General features: G+C 35.0%; 3 protein-coding genes across 3 annotated transcripts; 1 reads left to right on the top strand and 2 right to left on the bottom strand.

Moving 5' to 3' along the window:
• The first annotated feature begins 443 nt into the window (after positions 1-443).
• LOC104227898 (sm-like protein LSM1B) lies at positions 444-8,447 on the top strand. Its single transcript, XM_009780269.2, has 5 exons — positions 444-783; positions 5,200-5,268; positions 5,346-5,461; positions 5,578-5,640; positions 7,935-8,447. Exons 1-5 carry the CDS (start codon positions 723-725, stop codon positions 8,010-8,012), a joined length of 387 nt encoding a protein of 128 aa, XP_009778571.1. The 5' UTR covers positions 444-722; the 3' UTR covers positions 8,013-8,447.
• A 2,270-nt stretch (positions 8,448-10,717) lies between these two features.
• LOC104227884 (exocyst complex component EXO70A1-like) lies at positions 10,718-13,909 on the bottom strand. The gene is made up of 2 exons (XM_009780253.2): positions 11,558-13,909; positions 10,718-11,225 (listed from the first exon to the last, which is right to left on the bottom strand). The coding sequence occupies exon 1, from the start codon at positions 13,565-13,567 to the stop codon at positions 11,771-11,773; it is 1,797 nt and encodes a 598-aa protein (XP_009778555.2). The 5' UTR covers positions 13,568-13,909; the 3' UTR covers positions 10,718-11,225; positions 11,558-11,770.
• A 5,957-nt stretch (positions 13,910-19,866) lies between these two features.
• On the bottom strand, positions 19,867-20,437 carry LOC104227918 (uncharacterized). The gene is made up of 2 exons (XM_009780299.1): positions 20,126-20,437; positions 19,867-20,010 (listed from the first exon to the last, which is right to left on the bottom strand). The coding sequence occupies exons 1-2, from the start codon at positions 20,435-20,437 to the stop codon at positions 19,867-19,869; spliced, it is 456 nt and encodes a 151-aa protein (XP_009778601.1).
• Positions 20,438-20,813: the final 376 nt, after the last annotated feature.

Consider the following 20,813-nt stretch of genomic DNA (forward strand, 5'->3'; position numbering starts at 1 on the left):
AGGCGCATATTTTAAAACTTAATTTACATGTTTTTTCGATACACATATTTTACTGATTGACGCTAGGCACACGTGCAATGCACGTATACTAAGACTAGTTCACTTAAAACAATTGTGTACCGGGAAGTTTGTAAACTATACAACATATTGCACAACTATTTCAGTATAACATAAAACATTTCAAGAATAACTATAGCATGAAATCATCATTTTAATGTTAAATATATTAGTTATCGATCAACTATACCTTATTAATCTCATAAGTGGTTGTGTATCCAACATTCACTTTTGTGTTCGGATTTAGAATTATTTATATGAAGTAAAAGCCATATTAGTTAGAAAATAAAATATTTCATTGGGTCAATGAATAACTTTTTAAGAGAATGCCTTACAAAAATTAATTTAAAAAAATATAAGAGAAGCAGAAACACTATTTACTTCTCACGTTGAGTGTAGCTCACCCGCCCATATTTGGGGATAGGCCGAAATTAGGGTTAGGGATTTTCAGATCTGAAATCAACCAAAAGTCAACAAGTTCATTCCTTTCAAAGTTCCCCATATATATTCACGAGTCAGGGTTTTGGAATTAGGGTTTATTTTGTGTTTGAGTGAAGTGCTTGTTAGGGGTGTACAAGAGGGTAATTTTGAGCTGCCAATGCAAATTGATTTGAAATTGGGAGATTTTTTGGTTATTTTTGGGCCACCGAAAAACCTGCACAACAATGTCTTGGGCAAGTCCAGAGGATATCTATACCTCTACTTCTCTTGCTAGCTATCTTGATAGTGAGTTCCTTTTTCTTCTCATACTTCATTATATTCTTGGGTTTTTTCTTTCCTCTAGTAAAATTGGGCCTTAATTGGAGTGAAACGGGTTCCAAATAGATAAGAATGAATATAGATGATTCATATAGCAAAATCGAACTACTGGGGTTGAGAATTAGTTGATTGAAGTTTCAGGCTAATAATATGTTCCAGTCAGTTGTTTAATATTTTTTTTTTTTGATCTTGGTTTAAGGTTCCGCATGTGTGTGTTCTTACTTAGTTGTGCTACTGGTTATTGGATCTTTAGTGATAGTTTTGATGCATTTTTGGGTAAGGTCTGCGTACATATTACCCTCCCCAGACCCCATTTGTGGGATTATATTGGGTCGTTGTTGTTGTTGTTGTTGTTGATGATGCATTTTTGGAGGATCTGTTAATGGGTCTTTAATCTGATATAATTCTCCTAATGCAAGCGCTGATTTCTGAATTAGACCTCCGTTGAGATTGTCTGATGAGAAAGGCATATTTTTTGTCAAATTTGCTGGTATAAATACCTGTTTATATATCGTCAATTGAAAGAAATAACTTTACCGGAATTATTGTGATTTACTTGTACTAGAATAACACATTTATTATCAGTTTCCATTATCTTAGCTCATAATCAAATGTTAGAATTCTGATAAAAATACCTGCTTTCATGGAGAAACTTAATACACGGAGGATGTTTTGAAGAGTAAATTTTTCGTCTGCTTAAAAGAATCAAAAGGGGAGATGAGATACCTGGAAACTCCTCTTGAAGGTCTTCTATTTCTCAAAAGTAAAATAAAAATAAAAATAAAAAAGATACCGTGGAAACTCCTCTTGAAGGTAGAAAATATCTCTTCCAGGATTTCAGTGTCAGACTCTTTATTGGAGAGGGTGAGGTGTAGTTTAACATAAACAGGTATAAGGATGTAGCTTCAAAAAGATTTCAGTTTGCTTGGTTCCTACAAGAATGTTGTTGGGTCTGTGTCGGATCCTCCAGAAGTTATTAATTTATTGGAGTATCCGACATGGGTATAGCGGTGCATTTAGAGGATCCGAGCAACATAGATCCTAGCATTTGCTTGTTCTTGAATGTTGGAGAAATGATTATCCTGTTAATTTCGATGGTGGCTAGCATTTGATAAGGGTAGAGAAAACTGACAGTAACGGAAATCCTCAATAGAAGGATATTGCTATATGTGGTACTGAGTCTTTCTATATGAAGTGTTGATGTCTAAAGTACTACTGTATATCATAGTGATCTAGCTTGGTGGACATTATTTTTTATCCCCCCCCCCCCTCAAAGGATATTTCCTAGTAAAATGTTGAACACTACTTCAAAAAACTCATACACCTGTGATTAAGATAGTGGAGCAGACACAAATAGATAAGAATGAATATAGATGATTCATATAGCAAAATCGAACTACTGGGGTTGAGAATTAGTTGATTGAAGTTTCAGGCTAATAATATGTTCCAGTCAGTTGTTTAATATTTTTTTTTTTTGATCTTGGTTTAAGGTTCCGCATGTGTGTGTTCTTACTTAGTTGTGCTACTGGTTATTGGATCTTTAGTGATAGTTTTGATGCATTTTTGGGTAAGGTCTGCGTACATATTACCCTCCCCAGACCCCATTTGTGGGATTATATTGGGTCGTTGTTGTTGTTGTTGTTGTTGATGATGCATTTTTGGAGGATCTGTTAATGGGTCTTTAATCTGATATAATTCTCCTAATGCAAGCGCTGATTTCTGAATTAGACCTCCGTTGAGATTGTCTGATGAGAAAGGCATATTTTTTGTCAAATTTGCTGGTATAAATACCTGTTTATATATCGTCAATTGAAAGAAATAACTTTACCGGAATTATTGTGATTTACTTGTACTAGAATAACACATTTATTATCAGTTTCCATTATCTTAGCTCATAATCAAATGTTAGAATTCTGATAAAAATACCTGCTTTCATGGAGAAACTTAATACACGGAGGATGTTTTGAAGAGTAAATTTTTCGTCTGCTTAAAAGAATCAAAAGGGGAGATGAGATACCTGGAAACTCCTCTTGAAGGTCTTCTATTTCTCAAAAGTAAAATAAAAATAAAAATAAAAAAGATACCGTGGAAACTCCTCTTGAAGGTAGAAAATATCTCTTCCAGGATTTCAGTGTCAGACTCTTTATTGGAGAGGGTGAGGTGTAGTTTAACATAAACAGGTATAAGGATGTAGCTTCAAAAAGATTTCAGTTTGCTTGGTTCCTACAAGAATGTTGTTGGGTCTGTGTCGGATCCTCCAGAAGTTATTAATTTATTGGAGTATCCGACATGGGTATAGCGGTGCATTTAGAGGATCCGAGCAACATAGATCCTAGCATTTGCTTGTTCTTGAATGTTGGAGAAATGATTATCCTGTTAATTTCGATGGTGGCTAGCATTTGATAAGGGTAGAGAAAACTGACAGTAACGGAAATCCTCAATAGAAGGATATTGCTATATGTGGTACTGAGTCTTTCTATATGAAGTGTTGATGTCTAAAGTACTACTGTATATCATAGTGATCTAGCTTGGTGGACATTATTTTTTATCCCCCCCCCCCCCTCAAAGGATATTTCCTAGTAAAATGTTGAACACTACTTCAAAAAACTCATACACCTGTGATTAAGATAGTGGAGCAGACACAAATAGATAAGAATGAATATAGATGATTCATATAGCAAAATCGAACTACTGGGGTTGAGAATTAGTTGATTGAAGTTTCAGGCTAATAATATGTTCCAGTCAGTTGTTTAATATTTTTTTTTTTTGATCTTGGTTTAAGGTTCCGCATGTGTGTGTTCTTACTTAGTTGTGCTACTGGTTATTGGATCTTTAGTGATAGTTTTGATGCATTTTTGGGTAAGGTCTGCGTACATATTACCCTCCCCAGACCCCATTTGTGGGATTATATTGGGTCGTTGTTGTTGTTGTTGTTGTTGATGATGCATTTTTGGAGGATCTGTTAATGGGTCTTTAATCTGATATAATTCTCCTAATGCAAGCGCTGATTTCTGAATTAGACCTCCGTTGAGATTGTCTGATGAGAAAGGCATATTTTTTGTCAAATTTGCTGGTATAAATACCTGTTTATATATCGTCAATTGAAAGAAATAACTTTACCGGAATTATTGTGATTTACTTGTACTAGAATAACACATTTATTATCAGTTTCCATTATCTTAGCTCATAATCAAATGTTAGAATTCTGATAAAAATACCTGCTTTCATGGAGAAACTTAATACACGGAGGATGTTTTGAAGAGTAAATTTTTCGTCTGCTTAAAAGAATCAAAAGGGGAGATGAGATACCTGGAAACTCCTCTTGAAGGTCTTCTATTTCTCAAAAGTAAAATAAAAATAAAAATAAAAATAAAAAAGATACCGTGGAAACTCCTCTTGAAGGTAGAAAATATCTCTTCCAGGATTTCAGTGTCAGACTCTTTATTGGAGAGGGTGAGGTGTAGTTTAACATAAACAGGTATAAGGATGTAGCTTCAAAAAGATTTCAGTTTGCTTGGTTCCTACAAGAATGTTGTTGGGTCTGTGTCGGATCCTCCAGAAGTTATTAATTTATTGGAGTATCCGACATGGGTATAGCGGTGCATTTAGAGGATCCGAGCAACATAGATCCTAGCATTTGCTTGTTCTTGAATGTTGGAGAAATGATTATCCTGTTAATTTCGATGGTGGCTAGCATTTGATAAGGGTAGAGAAAACTGACAGTAACGGAAATCCTCAATAGAAGGATATTGCTATATGTGGTACTGAGTCTTTCTATATGAAGTGTTGATGTCTAAAGTACTACTGTATATCATAGTGATCTAGCTTGGTGGACATTATTTTTTATCCCCCCCCCCCCTCAAAGGATATTTCCTAGTAAAATGTTGAACACTACTTCAAAAAACTCATACACCTGTGATTAAGATAGTGGAGCAGACACAAGCGTAACTCATTCACATCTGCTTAAGAAAAGTGGTTTCTTCATACTGATTTCTTATATTCTATAAGGTTATGAATCCCCAGACCCCAGTAGTGGGATTTTGCTGGGTTGTTGTTGTTATAAGGCTATGAATCATAGACTGTTTGCAAGTACTGATCTACATGGAGATATATTCCTGTAATCTTAAGAATTTGCTATTTACATCCTTGACAGAATAGTCAGTAAACGAGGCGGTAGCGTCTATGTTCTCATAGGGGGCAAAATGTGAAGTGGAGAAAGCTGCTTATTAAAGCTTTAGGCTCTGACGATTCATATTACTAGTTACATAAAACAAACAGCATAAAAATGAATGTTGTCATAGTTTTATAACATGACTTAGCCTGTTTTTAGCTCCCTAGGCTCTATTTCTTTCTTTTCTTGTTTTGACGGAATATCCTTCACAGAAAAACTTCTTGTGTTGCTGAGAGATGGGCGAAAGCTTTTGGGAACACTTCGTTCTTTTGACCAATTTGGTAGGCTTCTCTTCTCATCACTTCAGTTTAACAGTAATAATTAACCAGCTGAAGGAAATGCTATCTGTCATTTGTAGCTAATGCTGTCCTAGAAGGGGCATGTGATCGTGTTATTGTTGGTGATCTATACTGTGATATTCCATTAGGTCTTTATATTATCCGTGGGGAAAATGTCGTGTTAATCGGGGAGCTGGTACGATAGCTCTCTCTCTCTCTCACCCCCCCCCCCAAGTTCTTTGAAAGCGAGATTGTTTTTTATTTTGTATTCCTGCACCCTTTTGCCTCATAAATTTTCTTCTGATTGACAAGGACGTAGATAAGGAGGAACTTCCACCCCACATGACTCGCGTTCCTGAAGCAGAGATAAGAAGGGTATGATCCCATTGCTCTTCGTTTGACTAATTAGATCCTTAATGGTCATGTTGGAACATGAGAATGCCTTGGGTCCACCATTTGTGTCTGCTGCAACTTTTAGGTTTATATTTTTGCTAACATTGTTTAACACCTAATCTGAGTATTGATTTGAATATAGCCTACTGTAAAGTGGAACAGCGTCGTGTGTAATCATTTTGGACTTCAAGTTGGTTTTGGTCTTACTAAATAGCACTTACCTTCTTTCATTTTACACGTGTTCAGTCTGGTTAAATCCATCATATAATTGTTGGTTTGCAAATATCAGAACTAGAAGGGTCTGTTTCTGCAGGTTCTTTAGTGTTACCTTTGTCAATTCCTCTGAAAAATTGTCTACGAGAAGTTAGTGTCATATAAGTAAATTTTATTAAATTAGAAGTTGGAAAAGCCCCCTGCCACCACCCAAAAGACTAATTAAATAGAGTTAATTCTGTGGTTTTACTTTAACGTTGTCCCTCTTGTATGAACATATTTCTAACTTTTTAGGGTTATTGAAGAAGGATGGTCTTTGTATTTAGTACTCTATAATGATCTCCAACTTTTATTTAGTTTCTCTAAAATTGGCTTGATTGATCTTTTAATTGATAAATTCTGCATCTATGAATCTTTTTAACTTGTTACTACGGGAACAGTGGCTGTTAAAAATCTGTTGGCCTCTGGTTTATTTGCATGTTGCTTAAGTTGTTGACCACACTCTTTTATTGCACTTCTTGTCTGTCTGCCTGATCCTTTCTTCTTTTAATAAAAACACTTGCTATACTGATAGGATGATGGAACCTATCTATCTATATATAATAGGAGAGGCAAAACAAGGATAACATGACAAGTGTAAAAGCCAAAGTCTACAAGTGTCAAATTTTAGGACAAGCCTCCTACAAATTTGAAGATTCAAAAAATAATTTAAAACAGAAAACAAGTTCAAAAATTTAAACCTTCCTGTTCATTTAATATCAAGATTGAATCTCACGTTTTTTTGCCAGTTTTTTAAATTAATTATCCTAAACTTAAATTAAAAAGTCATTTTGCCAACATTTCCTATATAGTATCATCAGATAACCAAGTTAGGAAAATTTACAAACTTTTTTATCCTTAGGAAAATTTACAAACTTTTTTATCCTTAGGGGGCCTTTTTTTGATTGGAACAGTATTGTCTGAGACTGTAGATGATGCCATGGGTGCTTTGAAATGTGTTACCAAATATGCATATTATGATTTAGTTATCGAATAAATACGTAATCATATAACTACTGTATCAATGTAATTTGATGAATTTATATAGAAATTTAGTCAGTTTATAATTTGTTGAAACTGCTTACCACGAGCAAAAAATATTTGCCTTGTTGAATTACATACTCAGATATGTTTTTGCACACAAAATGTGTAGATTCTGAATCTGTAAGTTAAAATGATTTACCCAGTAATATTACTAATATTCATAATTGGGAATGATTTAACGATAATAACTACGCCTCAATTCAAAAATATTATTAGGACTAACTTTATTTATCTATATCTATATCTAGATTATTATACAAGTGGAACTTCAAAAGTTAAAAATTAAATTGCCACAATACCTTTCTAAATAACCTAAATATTTTTTAAAAACTAAATAACCTAAATATCATTTTGAAAAAAATAAAAAACAAGGGAAAGAAACTAATAAGGCCGGAATACTATGGTCTCTAACATATTAGCTTCCTGATATGACACAACTTCTCATGCTCGTAGTTAATTTGACAACTCACCCGAAAGAGTTGCATCAACATTGACTCCCTTAAGAAAAAGAATAATCTCAAAAGTTCACGTTCCATTGCAGTTACAACTCCTCATAATAAGTAGATAGATACGGCAATGGTTACAATCTCCTTTAAGTACCATTTCAAGCCAAATCCTTCATGTCTTCACTTGTTAAATGATAACACACAGATATTTGATATCATAAAATTCCGCACACCCCTCCCCTGCCCACGAACCACTACTATCCAGGAAGTGAATAGGTCTACCCCACTATTGGAGCAAGATATAGTAAAAAGCTTGTATTCCATAATTAACTTCTTTTCTTGAAACTCATGAATTAAATAAAGTACCTTGTTATCCAAATCAAAGGAATAGTATAGTATAATAACGTTTGCTCCATTTCCTTTTATTTTTTTATCTGCTTTACATTTGTATTATCTGGATATCATCCGAGTTTTAACTCTGTTTGGTTCTGTCTAACTCTCTTTATAAATAATGCGTCTGTCTATATCCACCAGGCCCAAAAAGCAGAAAGGGAGGCGACAGATCTTAAAGGTTCAATGAGAAAGAGGATGGAATTCCTTGATATGGACTGAAGTTTCTTGCTGATACCGGTTTCTGCTTGGGATTATGCCATGCCTTCCGCAAATATTATCGCGGTAGCTGGGTGATGGCAAAAACGTAACTAGAAATGGATTTGTCTTTTCTCACTGGTGTACCCTATTTGGCAGTTCATTGTAACATCTACAGTAAATGATTGCAGGTCGGATGGGTAAACAGGAATTGATGCTATTATCTATTTATTTGTTCTCCTTTAGATGTTTTGACTATGGTTGGTGCACTCATCTTATGTTAGTACGAGTCCCTGTGTTGGATGATATGAAGAATGCTAGACTATGAAGATGGTAAACGTACGTTATCCACAGTTCTTCCATTGTCTTCTTATTTTAGTCTGGAAGAACGTAAACTTCTATGGTATTGTATAGACATTCGTCGTTTTATCCTGTTGAAATAACAGCTAATTTTTTTTATATTCCTGTGCTTGGTGTTCGTTGCATTGCTTCGGAATAATTGGTGGCGTGTTTCCTTTTCTGATGTAACAATTTAGCATATAAACTTTGGCAAGTCACTGATAGATATTACCTGGAGTTTACGTACATATAGGTTAGTGAATTTGTTTTTGAAAGAACAAAGGAAAAGTACATATAGGTTGGACGTTTATGTGTATTATTCTTTCTAGTCAAAACTCAAAAGGATTCGTTTTCCCTTCTGTATATGAGGCGTTACGGCGGAAAACAACATCCTAGTGCATTCCCACTAACGGGGTCTGGGAAAGGTAGGATGTACGCAACCTTACCCCTATCCGGGAAGGGCAGAGAGATTGTTTTGGGAAGACCCTCGATTAAAGAGAAGATGTAAGAAGCACTGATAACAAGTAGTAACAATATAGGATATTTAGAAAACTAAATCCAAGATAAAAAAGGGGAAGATGAAAGAAGTACTCTTCACAAGTAATAACAGTGCAAGATATATAATGATATCAAGCTAAAGGGATACCGAAGATACCGAAGGCAAGTACTAACAATACAAGATATGTGGAAATAGCAAACTAAGGGTAAAAGGGATACCATATTAACACTAATTTTTTTTGAACTAAGGAAGACAAAGGGAAACACTCAACTATATACTAACCTTTTACCCCTAATTCTCAACATCCACACCCTCCTATCAAAGGTCATGTCTTCGGTGCGTTACGGCAGAAAGAAAATGAAAATAAATAAAGGGAATGATTAGTTTAATTTGATGAAGTAAAGGAAATTAACTAGAAGGTTAAGAAAGTATTCTCGTCTTTGATTGCTTTCCAATTGGAAATTACGAGTTGGAAAATCTTGTTCATGTTTGATGTTTACACAATAATATTAACTTTGTCATAGTTAAGTGATAAAATGTGGTGAAAATGTTAATATTCTGGAGTTTGCTACGCCATCATTGAGCCAAAAAGCGCGCGTATAATTTGAACTTGTGTCATGCCTTATAAGGCACTTCACTTTCCTTTCCCATTCTGAAGTGGGATTCGTCTGAGATAACATGTGCATCCCTTCTTCAGAAACTTGTCGACCTAGAAGCCTGTCAGTCCTATTTGACCTGCTAAACCTGCCAGTCTTGACCTGCTCTCATTGCATCCCTTCTTCAGAAACTTGTCGACCTAGAAGCCTGTCAGTCCTATTTGACCTGCTAAGCCTGCCAGTCTTGACCTGCTCTCATCAGCCCGCCCTCCGTCATGAGTATCACACAAGTCATCCATGTTGACATATAGAACTCGTTGCACTAGTCGTCCCCAGGTCTTGCTGGTCAGTGATTTTGGCTATGAAATAAATGAATATTTCAAAGACGTGGTCATCCTTCAATTCTATTCTAGAGTTTCAAGTCTTTTATGTTGACATAGACTTCCTCGTTCATGTTAAACGCAGGCAGTCTTAAATGTCAGCCTTGACTCAGTAAAAAAGTTCAACGAAAACATTAATTGATCAAAGAAAGTCAAGTATTCCTTAACTGACTAGTCAATGCTTCTACCATTGACTTAGAAAGAATGTACTTGAATTTGTGGGTGTTACTCTTCTTGTTTCATTTAGAGCTTAAAGACGACCAACTCTTGAACATTTTATTATAACGTGGGAAATTAACATTCATAAAAGAGAGAAGGATAAGCAATTAGATAAATAATTTTCCATAATTGGAGTCGACAAACCAAGTCCTCTATACTTTATCCCTTGAAGTGTTTGTTTTATTATTTATACACAAAACCTAGAAACAAGCTAGTGAAAATCTTCTATGTTACCCATTCTGACTTGTTCCTTCAATTTCCTACCATATTAGAATGCACATCGCAATTCTTAGTGGGTGTTTGGTGAGTCATCTGAGTGAAGTGTTTTGCAAAGCTTTTAGAACAAAAAAAGGTGTTTTTCAGTAGAAACATTAACAGTTTTGGAGAGGGAGAAAAAAATAGCTTCTCCCCAAAAGCACTTTTAAGAAAAATACACTTAAAATACTTTTTAAAAGCTTGGCCAAACACTAATTGTTGCTCAAAAGTGTTTTTCAAATTAAGTAACCAAAATCAAACTGCTTATGACGAATAACACTTTTGAGAAAAGAGCTTTTGAGAAAAAAAATACTTCTTAAAATAAGTTGATTTTAGAACTTTGGTCAAACGGGCTATTAGCCTAAAAGGTACACCATGGAATGAAAAATAAATTTTTAAAAAAGCGAATGTAATAATGCTATAGGTGTTATAACCCAAAAATAGCACCAAGGGTTCATGTTCTTTTCACTTTGAGATAAGGTAAGGTTTCATGTTTGAGAGTATTAAACAACTAAAGTGATTAATAGATTCTTTTGATCTTCAACAACAGCTAAATAAGTACCTCTTCTCCTTCTTTTATTTTTGTTGTTTCTATAAAGTATAAGCACCAGTGATCCTATCAACTAAAAGGTACAAATTAAACAGAGAACTACAATCATTCTGAACGGTGCATTACGAAGTGGAGTCTTGGTGTAACTGGTAAAGTTGCTGTCATGTGACCAGGTGGTCACGGATTCGAGCCGTGGAAACAGCCTCTTGCCGAAATACAGAGTAAGGCTGCCTACAATATACCCTTGTGGTCCAGCTATTCCCCGGACCCTGCGCATAGCGGGAGTTTAGTGCACCGAGACGCCCTTTGAATGGTGCTTTACCAAACACACAGTCACAGGCAAATTGACATGCTGCAAAAACTTCCGTGCTATAGTTGGGAAGAACTCTTTCCATTCCACTGACAAATTAAGACAGTAAGAAGACAGAAAGGGAATACTACTCATAAATTAAGACATTGTTAATGGAATTCTGAAGTCTAGTTTGCTTCAAAGACTTCAGTTGTTAGGGATAATGTCCTCAAGTATGTTGCCTTCAATGTTCAAACTATTTAAGCACCTGATAAAATGGCATGGGCTTAAGAGAGTGACCTACAAGGATAAATGGAACCCTGGACTCAATGATTCAATGGCTTGAAAATTTCAGAGTAAAACCAAATACAACAATTTCAGATATGCACAAATAGAAATAAAATCTAAAATATGGAAGAAATACAACAACACTGTGGCTTACAGGGCAGGAGCATTCAGGCAGAGGCCAAGACTATCATAGATACAGCTAATCTTCCGAAAATTTTCTGCTGCGCGCAGCACATCATACAGGAACACCGTGGGACAATACACAAACTCCATAAAAAACCGAATACCAGAACCTCAGCTCCTAAATACTCCACGAAAAAAATTCAAAGAATGTCCTAAAATTTTAATTAGTGAAACATATATCCTTTCACTGAGATCTTCTTCTTATGTGTTGTGAAACTTGATACCCCTCAAAGAAATCCAAGACAGCAGTCTCAATGTCTTCACCAGAATACTTGATGTAGTTTTCCGGATGCCTTCCGCTCTCAATATGAGTCCTGAACCTTCCGAGAAATGATCTATAAGCTGGGATCAATTTCTCGGATATAGAAATACGCAGCTCCTCCCGGAGCTGAGTATCTGGGATCAACCATGTGGACTGAGTCCTATGAACCTCTTCAAACATAGCATTGAATGTCTTAAACCGCTCTCTCAATGCACTCTTAGACACCCCAGATGAAAAACTGCCTTTAACATGTAAACCCTCATCTCGCAAACAATACAAAACCCTCACCCAGGTTGATCTCTGGTAGTTAATAGCTGCTTGCCTGAATTTCCCTGTTAATTTCTTTAAATAATCATCCCCTATCATCTCCCTTAACTCAGGTGAGCCTTTAATCTTCTCAACAATATAATGTACATTGTTCATCACAAATAAATGTGCCAAAGAAGTATCTTTATAGAACTTAGACTTACCTTCAAGATTGAATTGCAAAATCACAGTAATCCAGATCAAATGAAGCGCCAAAGGGGTCTGTGATTCTAGCTCACCAAAATCCATATCAGGGGTGTTAGGATCACTAGAATACCTTGAACCTGTTGACGGCTTAGAGACAATCAATTCAAGCATAGTCTGTTTGTAGTCCGAGATTAAACTTATGTAATTCATGACATACCTAGTCAAGGGATGAATTGTCCCTCCAGGGACAGGAACCTTAGAAGGTTCTCGAAGCACTGCATTTTCAAATTCCGATAATATCCCTCTCGCGGCTTCCGCTAACCTAGATAATATCTCTACAGCCTGAACCCTAATTGACTCCGAAGATTTTGAATCGAAAACAATCTCAATATCCAGCAGTAAATCCGATAAAGCATCATGAAGATCCAATATCTTAAACAATTTCTCCGGTGATCGCCGACTAATACTAATGGCTTCCGCAAAATTGAAGAGCTGAATAGCTGGACCTTTGATTGTCTCTGTGAAACAAGCATCGTCCGTTGCAGTGCCTAAACCTTCGAAGATTTGCTCACAGAGCTTTTTTTCGCTAGCAAAAAGTATCCGAACGCATACTTTTGCAGCTCGTATCCACCGTCGGATCTTAGTTTCTAGAGTTTCCCATTCTAATCTCTGGATATCTCCAATGCTCAGCTTCTCTATTCCGAGTTTCCGGAAACTTGAGTCCACTGCAGACTTGCGTACACTGCCATACACCTGAATACACTCCCGGAGGTACCCGGCGGAAATCATTCGCTCGGCGATGCATCGAAGATCGTAAATTGCATCGGACGGCATGAGATCGATTTCACGGATGCTATTTGTAGATCGATAGCTGCCGCTGCTGTTACTCTCTTGATGCTCCAACTCCTTGGTCAACGGCGAGTCAACCTCACTGTTGTTGTCGTGGTAATCTTCGTTACTGGTGTCAGTAAGAGATTCAGCTTCCATCGGAGTTGTGTGAGCAATGAGTATGTTGCGAAACTCATCTTCAAGCCGAGCCATGGCGATCTGGATCGCACTATTGGCTTTGTTCTGGTCGTCGGAAAGTGTAGCGAACTCCATTGATCGTTGGATTTCATCGACGGCTTGCAGGTACCGATCGATCTCGTGGCGATCGCCGGCGAAGATCATTTTCTCTCGAGCGTCTTCCGACGCCGTGGAATCCCACCGGAGGATTATCTTCTCAGCTGACTCGAATGCTACGACGTCGTTCTCCGGTGGTTCCATCAGTATCCCAACTTTGAAATTCGGAATCTTGAATAAATTTCGTGAGCTTAGAGAAGAATTTGGATGAAGACTGAATGATTATAATGAAAATTCAAAAATGGAGGCGAGGGTGAATTTGAGAGTTTTTTCTTCTTCTCGTCAGTTTTTATTTGTAGTGATATTATTAAAAATAAGTTGTACTATTCAATTAAAATAATAATTTATTCTGCTGTTTGAAAATAGACTTCTGCCATAAAAAAATAATGACTTCTCCGGCGAAGGAATCATTTGGATATTCCGATCGCCGATTCAAGTGACTTTAGAGGATAAAGAAAAGTTATGTGGATTGGGGCTTTGTCCTATATATGCGTCTCTCTGTTTACTTGACAACAAGAAGAAAATAGCAATTTCTACATTCTCTATGCTATATATGAAACTATATTATCCTTATTGTTTAAGTTTTGATTTAACTATATTTGGTATACTTAATTATCAATTCTATATCATAAGTTAAAGGTATTTTAACTGTACATTAATTATACCTTATATCACTCCTAAATTAATGGTATCGTATATTCCTCCATATCCCCACCCCCCACGTTTCTCTCTCCTAAACCCACAATCTCACCCACATATCAGGACACACACACGATTCTAGCCATTATTCTCTCTGCTAAAACCAAAAAAACAAAGGTAATCATCTACCATTAACGTCCAAAATCAAGGGTTTTCTTCTACAAAACCAGTCAAAATTGAAGTCAAATCTTCAATTTCGTTCATAAACACATTTACCTTCAGCTTCAAAATTTCTCAATGAAGAAGAGCAAAGCTTCAAAACACAGCCCTAAAAAAGATCTAGAATCTGATGTACCTTCTTTCGATTTGGGTGTATTATCACCACATTCACCCCAAAAGCAAGGAAAATCTGCACATGCAATTGTAGATATGAAGCGTAGTGTTTCTCCGCGACAAATCAGGACTGAAGCTAGAACTAAACAAAAACATGATTTCGATGTTGGAGAATCTTCGAGACCAATCAAATAAGCGGATAGGAAACGAAAAAGGGATAGTTCTAGATGATGATTTTGTAGAAGATGTGCCTATCAATAAACCTGGAAAGAAAGCTAAGGTGACTCCCAGTTCAAAAACTCCCAAAAAGAAGAAAAATTCAAAAAAAGCCCTTAGTGTTAAAACTCCTAAAAATGTTCGAAAACACTCATTGGTGTAGGTAAGAATTTTTTAATTTCTTCACTACTTATTTCGCTTGTTTTAGTTGTTAAAAATCTACATAATCTGTGGTTTTTTTTTTTGATTTGTAGATTTTTGTAGAAATGTTGTATATAAATTGCCTATGTATCTACATTTTTAAGCAATGAAATTATGTGAGATTATTTGTCTTAATTTTGTAGTTTAATTGTAGATTTGTTGATCTATTTAACATTGTTGTTATATTGTATATTTTTGAAGTTATTTTGTAGAAACATACAAATGTATCAGTGCTTTTTAATTACTGTATTAATGTTAGATTACATTTGTTGAATTTGCAGAATGAACATTTTTTTTGCATCCCATAATATTGATTATGGGGTGCTTAGATTCCAGACATTATGTGACTCTAGCATTCCTAGCCAAATTAAAGCGCTTTTGTCTCCAAATAGTTTGAAGTTGTTCAAGAAGACATGCTTTGGTTATTTACTGTCATTTCCCAATTTATGCATGCAAAATCAAGCTATTCATCTTCTTATGAAGTATGAATTGAAATCATCTGATGCCTCCTATTTTTCAGCTGAGTTAAAAAGTGAGAGGTTAAATTTTGGATTGAGAGAGTTTGCAATAATAACTGGTCTTAGATGTCATACTGAGGTGACAGACTTTGGTTACACTCCTAGTTATGTCAGTAAGATAATGAGTAGTTACTTTCCAAACAAGGTAAAAGTGGAGAAGACATACCTATAATAGATAGTAACCACCAAAAGCTGGGTCAATGATGAGGATGCAGTCAAGTTATGTATTCTATATCTCATAGAATACTTCATTTGTCCTTCAGAGAGAGACCATATTGGGTTGGTAGATCATTTTAGGTTTTATTTGGTTGAATCCGGTCAGTACAAGTCATTTCCATGGGGTGTTCAGTCTTACAGACAGTTGATTGAATTTGTTAGGCACAAGCTAAATCCTTTCGTTCATTCTTATCTCATTTGAGGATTCTCACTAGCCATGCAAGTATGGTTGTATGAGTGTTGCTCCTCCGTCAACATTGATATAGCTACAAAGATTTCTAATTCAATCCCTCGCATACTAAACTGGTCAGCTGCTAAGAGTCAGATTTGGTTAGCTACAATTGAAGACAAAATGATCAAGCCTGAATGGATGAAGGTAAATGATCTTTATTTATGATAATACAATTTATCTACAAATATCTACATTTTGTATGCATATTCTGCCTTAAACAAGCTAATTTATTTTTTTCATCATTCAGTTCACCAACATAAATGAATCGCCTGAAGAGCTTTCAGTGATGTCTTTGCCTGATAAAGTTGAGTACACAATTGAAGAGGTTGAACATGTTTCTGAGAATCCAAAAGTTGATGCTCCTCCATTGGAACCCAATGAATCAATTGGAAAAGAGGAAAGAGAGTCTATTCTTCGTAAAATAAAAAGTTAAAAAGAGGTGTTGAGAAGGTAACATGTAGTCCTAAAACGCATTCTGATTTTTATATAATAGTGTATCTGTTTTTAATACATATTTCTGAAGGTAACTATGTATTTTTTTTATTATGTAGGCCGATAAAAAGCTTAAAAAATTTAGGAAAGATGTATTTGAAGAACTAGGTAGCCTTCGAAACCTAATAAAGGATTCAGTCAAGACTGTTTTGCAGGTGATAAACAATCCAAATGATCAAGTTGATGCAAAGGTAACATTTGAATCTTAATCATATTAACAAAACTATTTATGCCATCTCTAAAATATATATCCTAACTAATATAAAACTTACAGTTTGCTGAGAGTTCAACAAAAAATACTGACCAACCAAAAGACAAGAACAATCAGTAATTTCAATTCAATAGTGGTGAAACAGTGAAGGTTAGGTATCTACAATATATCTTCAGTATATCTACAATTACATACAAAATATCTACAAAATAACGACAAATTATCTACAACATAACTATAATTTGTCTACATCATATATACATAATATATACAATTAAATCCAGCTTATTTACACAACAATACAGATTTATGTAGATATTATGACATACCTTCATATCTTCATAAGTTGTCGAGCCAATACTATCCAGTATTATTTAACATTTTTAATGAAAAAAACAGAACATGTTGAATGTGTACATGGTGAATAAAATCATCCAACACGTGTTGATTTATATACACATTTTGAAGGGGCTGTTGATGAAGAGAATGCAGGTTTGAAATTGTTTTTAGAGATATTTTCTTTTTTGTTTCAATATTTTTACCATTATATTAAGTTATATATACATGGTGTTTCAGAGAGGGAAGATATGCATGCACAATCTCCAATTCACAAAGTGACAGTATCAGCTCAAACAGAACAGCAAAATCCGGAAGATGACAATGTAGGTGAAGAGGCAGAGTATGTGAATGTAGGTGATTTAGAAGAATCCGGAGGTGAGAAGAAGGAGGTTACGCTTGATGATTTCGAGATGCTTGATAATTTCTCCCAGTTGGTTAAGTTCGGTGAACCTATACAAGATGAAACAATACCCGTGCATCAAGGTAGAATAAGGCAGCCGGGAAAGAACGCCTGATCACCATTTCTCCCTTTATACTGTTCTGGTGGCAACACCTCGATTGGACCTCAAATATTCACCTCAAGCGCCCATTTACTAGTGTTATTGGTCAAAATATAGACCCTAAGTTGTTGGATTAATTCCACAAGTGGTTATACAACGGTACCGACACAGGTCCAAAGAGGTTAGGTTGCACAATTTGACACTTTTATTCCAGTATTCATCTTTTACACATCCACTTCATTCAACAATTATATTTTAATTTCTATTTGTTTATATAGGAGGAAGGCTCCGTATTCTATAAAGGACAACCAAATTAAGCCATGGTTGGATCTTGGAGTTGAAAAGGTTGACAAGAAGGAGTGGTTCTTTTCCCTTGCACACCTAGAACAAGTCCTTAATGATTCGGTAAGATTTAATGTATTTAATTTGTAGATATTTTGTAGATAAATTGTAGATAATTTATATTCTGAATGGATAGATGCTTTGTATTTCTGATTGTAGATGTATTGTAGTTATTTGTAATTTTGTGTAGAATATTTTGAGATAACATGTAGAATAAATGCAATCTGTTTTTGTTGCAGCACATTAATGTTATAATGTATTACTTGAGAAAAAGAGGCAAGTATGGCCCCCATAACAATACCAAATTTACTACAACATATTGTGTGTTCAAGACTAGGATTGATCAGATTTATGAAAAGTTCAAAAATTCTCCTCAAGAAAAGAAGTTTTCTGTTGTCAAACCCCAGGATGTTGTAGCAGAATATATATTGGGGTATAGACTACTCGCAAATATTGCATGGAATAAAGTTGATTATGTCATCATGCCCGTCAACATTGTAGAAAAATTTCACTGGGTGTTGGTTGTTTTTGACATTGCAGAAAGGTGTCTTTATGCGTATGATTCCATGGTCTCTTCACACAATCACCCTATTGTTGAATCTTGTGTCGACAAGTTTTCTATTATTATCCCTTTGTATTTGTCATGCAACGGGTTTTATGGGAAGCGTAAAGACATCAACTTCAAGAATACAAAAGCATACATTGAGAAACCTGTTACCGACCTCTTAACATTCAGTGGATCATCGGAGAGATACCACAGCAAAAAGAAGGATCACTATAACAAAAATCTTCTTTCTTTCCTTACATTTAACCCTTTTTTTTCTTATGGTTTGGTAAATATTGACATTTTTTAATCTTTTGCAGCAATTGTGGTGTATTTGTTGTTGCCTTTGCAGAGTATGTTAGTATTGGAGAATTATTAATTCTAACAGAAGACCTTTCTGATATTGACCAACACCGTAGATGCTATGGAGCGCTACTTTGGGACTATGCTAGAAAGAAGCAGGAGATTGGGGCAATTAGTGATAGTGAGGTGACAGGCAAATTGGCAAAGAGGAAAGGTGCACCAGCTTTGAATGAGAAAACAAGAGTCCAGAGGAAGAAGAAGTAGTTGTAATGTTTGGAATGAAACATGTATTACAATTGTGTAGTTGATGCTAGTTTATAAGATAGATGGTAGACAAGTTCTTGAACAATTTATTATGTTTTAATTATAGCAGACTTGTGCTACAATTATAGTAGCCTTTATTTCTTTTTTCTTATCCAGTATAGTAGTACAAATGGTAACAGTTTGTTGGGTTTATATTCACTTGTTGAATATGTACAGTACTTGATCTTCATTATTTTTAGCATTTAAATCCTTTGCAACTGAAATTTTATACAGTTATTCTGATCTACATTATTTTCACCATAAAGCTTCTTTCTACCTGAATTTTAATCTATATATTATGTCAGCTACAGATATTGTAGTTTTTTGTAGTTGTATTTGTAGATAATTTGTAGAATATTTTAACAGTGTATTTTGTTTCTTTTATATTCATTTTTTCAATATAAATAATACTTCATCTACAATATTTTAAGTTTTTAACTACTTTCCTACAGATTTATAATGTATATACTCTGTAAATTCCAGATAATGTATTTTTTTGTAGTTTTATTGTAGATAAACTGCAAAAATACATTAACAACTATGTAAATAATTCCATATATAGTAAAAAAGTTATAGATTATATATATAGAAAACATTCATAAACAAATCAATCTATGAAAGTATTATCTCAGTATAGAAACATCCTAACTAACTACATTATGATCTTAAAAAAAACCAATGATTACATATCAAAATCTGTTGTCCAGAACTAACCAACAAATTATATGAAATATTCTGTTAACTACATAAAATTTTATTTTATTTTGGGTGCATTCTTGCAAGATCTTTTGTTATGCCCTTCTCCTCCGCTGTTGCCGCATGAAACCTTGTACTTCTTTGAATTTATTTCATCATATGTTTTGTATCTTTCTTTTTGAGGTCTTCCTAGCTGCCTTTTCCCTCCTTTAGGTGGATTTACTACTTCTTCAGTTATATGTTATGGCACATTTCATTTGCTCTCATCAGACAACGAATTTACTGGTATTTCATACGTACGCAAGAGGTTCGCCCTTGTGTAATAAAGAGAACAATATTCTTCAAAAGACTCATCCCTTTATCTTAAAGTAGCCAAAGCATGTGGACAAGGTAGTTCATCAAGCTGGAATTGCCCACAACTACATTTCTTATTTTCAAGACAAACAATATAGCGCCTCACACCATCTATTACTGTATGGATGTAGTTTGTTGAAGCCCTCACCTACGAGTACATTACAAACAAAAAAATAATTCATATATGGTTAAAATCAAGCTATATACAAAATATCTATATTGTGTTGTTTATGAATTTGATTCAATAAATAATCAGATCTTACCATAAGCTTGTGCGACAATGTTCTGTTGTCATCCAACTCTTTGTTGAATTTGTATCCAAGGTATGTGAATGTACCCTTTACTTTCAATAATTTTTCTTTCGTCCAACGTTCAAGAAGGGTCCTCATATACTCTAATAGTTCTACTATCGGCAACTCTCTTGCATATTTTGTTACATCATTCAACGACTCTGCAATGTTTGATGTCATAGTCCAAGTTCTGTTCACCGTAGCATGTACTCGAGACCATCTATGATATGCAATATCGTATAAGTATGCTTTAACACGGGGGTCAATCTCCTCAATCTTTGACATCCTTTCATTAAATTCATCAAGTGTGTATCACCGCGCCGTGGCAAAGTATAATTCACTTAGCTTAAGATGTCTCTTTTTGAACTTTGCCCGTATATTTGTCCAAATATGTCACATGTAAGAATAATGTGGCATGCCGGGATAAACAATAGATGTTTCCTTCAAGATACTCTCATTCCGATCCGAAACAACACACATATTTGGTCTTTCACCATACGCGAGCTTGAATTGCTCAAAAAACCACTTCCCTGATGCGTCATTCTTTGAATCAACAATAGCATATGCCAATGGTAATATGGTACCTACATTATGTGGCAAGAAGCAATTAATTGGCAGCAGTGCAGAAGAAGATATATATATATATATATATATATATATA

This window comes from Nicotiana sylvestris, chromosome 6 (genome assembly GCF_000393655.2).
Source record: "Nicotiana sylvestris chromosome 6, ASM39365v2, whole genome shotgun sequence".
NCBI lineage: Eukaryota > Viridiplantae > Streptophyta > Magnoliopsida > Solanales > Solanaceae > Nicotiana > Nicotiana sylvestris.

Excerpts from the sequence above, each read along its gene's own strand:
- LOC104227898 (XM_009780269.2), top strand. The coding sequence starts at position 723 with ATGTCTTGGGCAAGTCCAGAGGATATCTATACCTCTACTTCTCTTGCT. Across the intron at positions 5,462-5,577 it reads TCGTGTTAATCGGGGAGCTG|GACGTAGATAAGGAGGAACT; the intron begins GTACGATAGCTC and ends CTGATTGACAAG. Across the intron at positions 5,641-7,934 it reads CTGAAGCAGAGATAAGAAGG|GCCCAAAAAGCAGAAAGGGA; the intron begins GTATGATCCCAT and ends TATATCCACCAG.
- LOC104227884 (XM_009780253.2), bottom strand. The coding sequence starts at position 13,567 with ATGGAACCACCGGAGAACGACGTCGTAGCATTCGAGTCAGCTGAGAAG.
- LOC104227918 (XM_009780299.1), bottom strand. The coding sequence starts at position 20,437 with ATGTCAAAGATTGAGGAGATTGACCCCCGTGTTAAAGCATACTTATAC. Across the intron at positions 20,011-20,125 it reads CATTGTCGCACAAGCTTATG|GTGAGGGCTTCAACAAACTA; the intron begins GTAAGATCTGAT and ends ATGTACTCGTAG.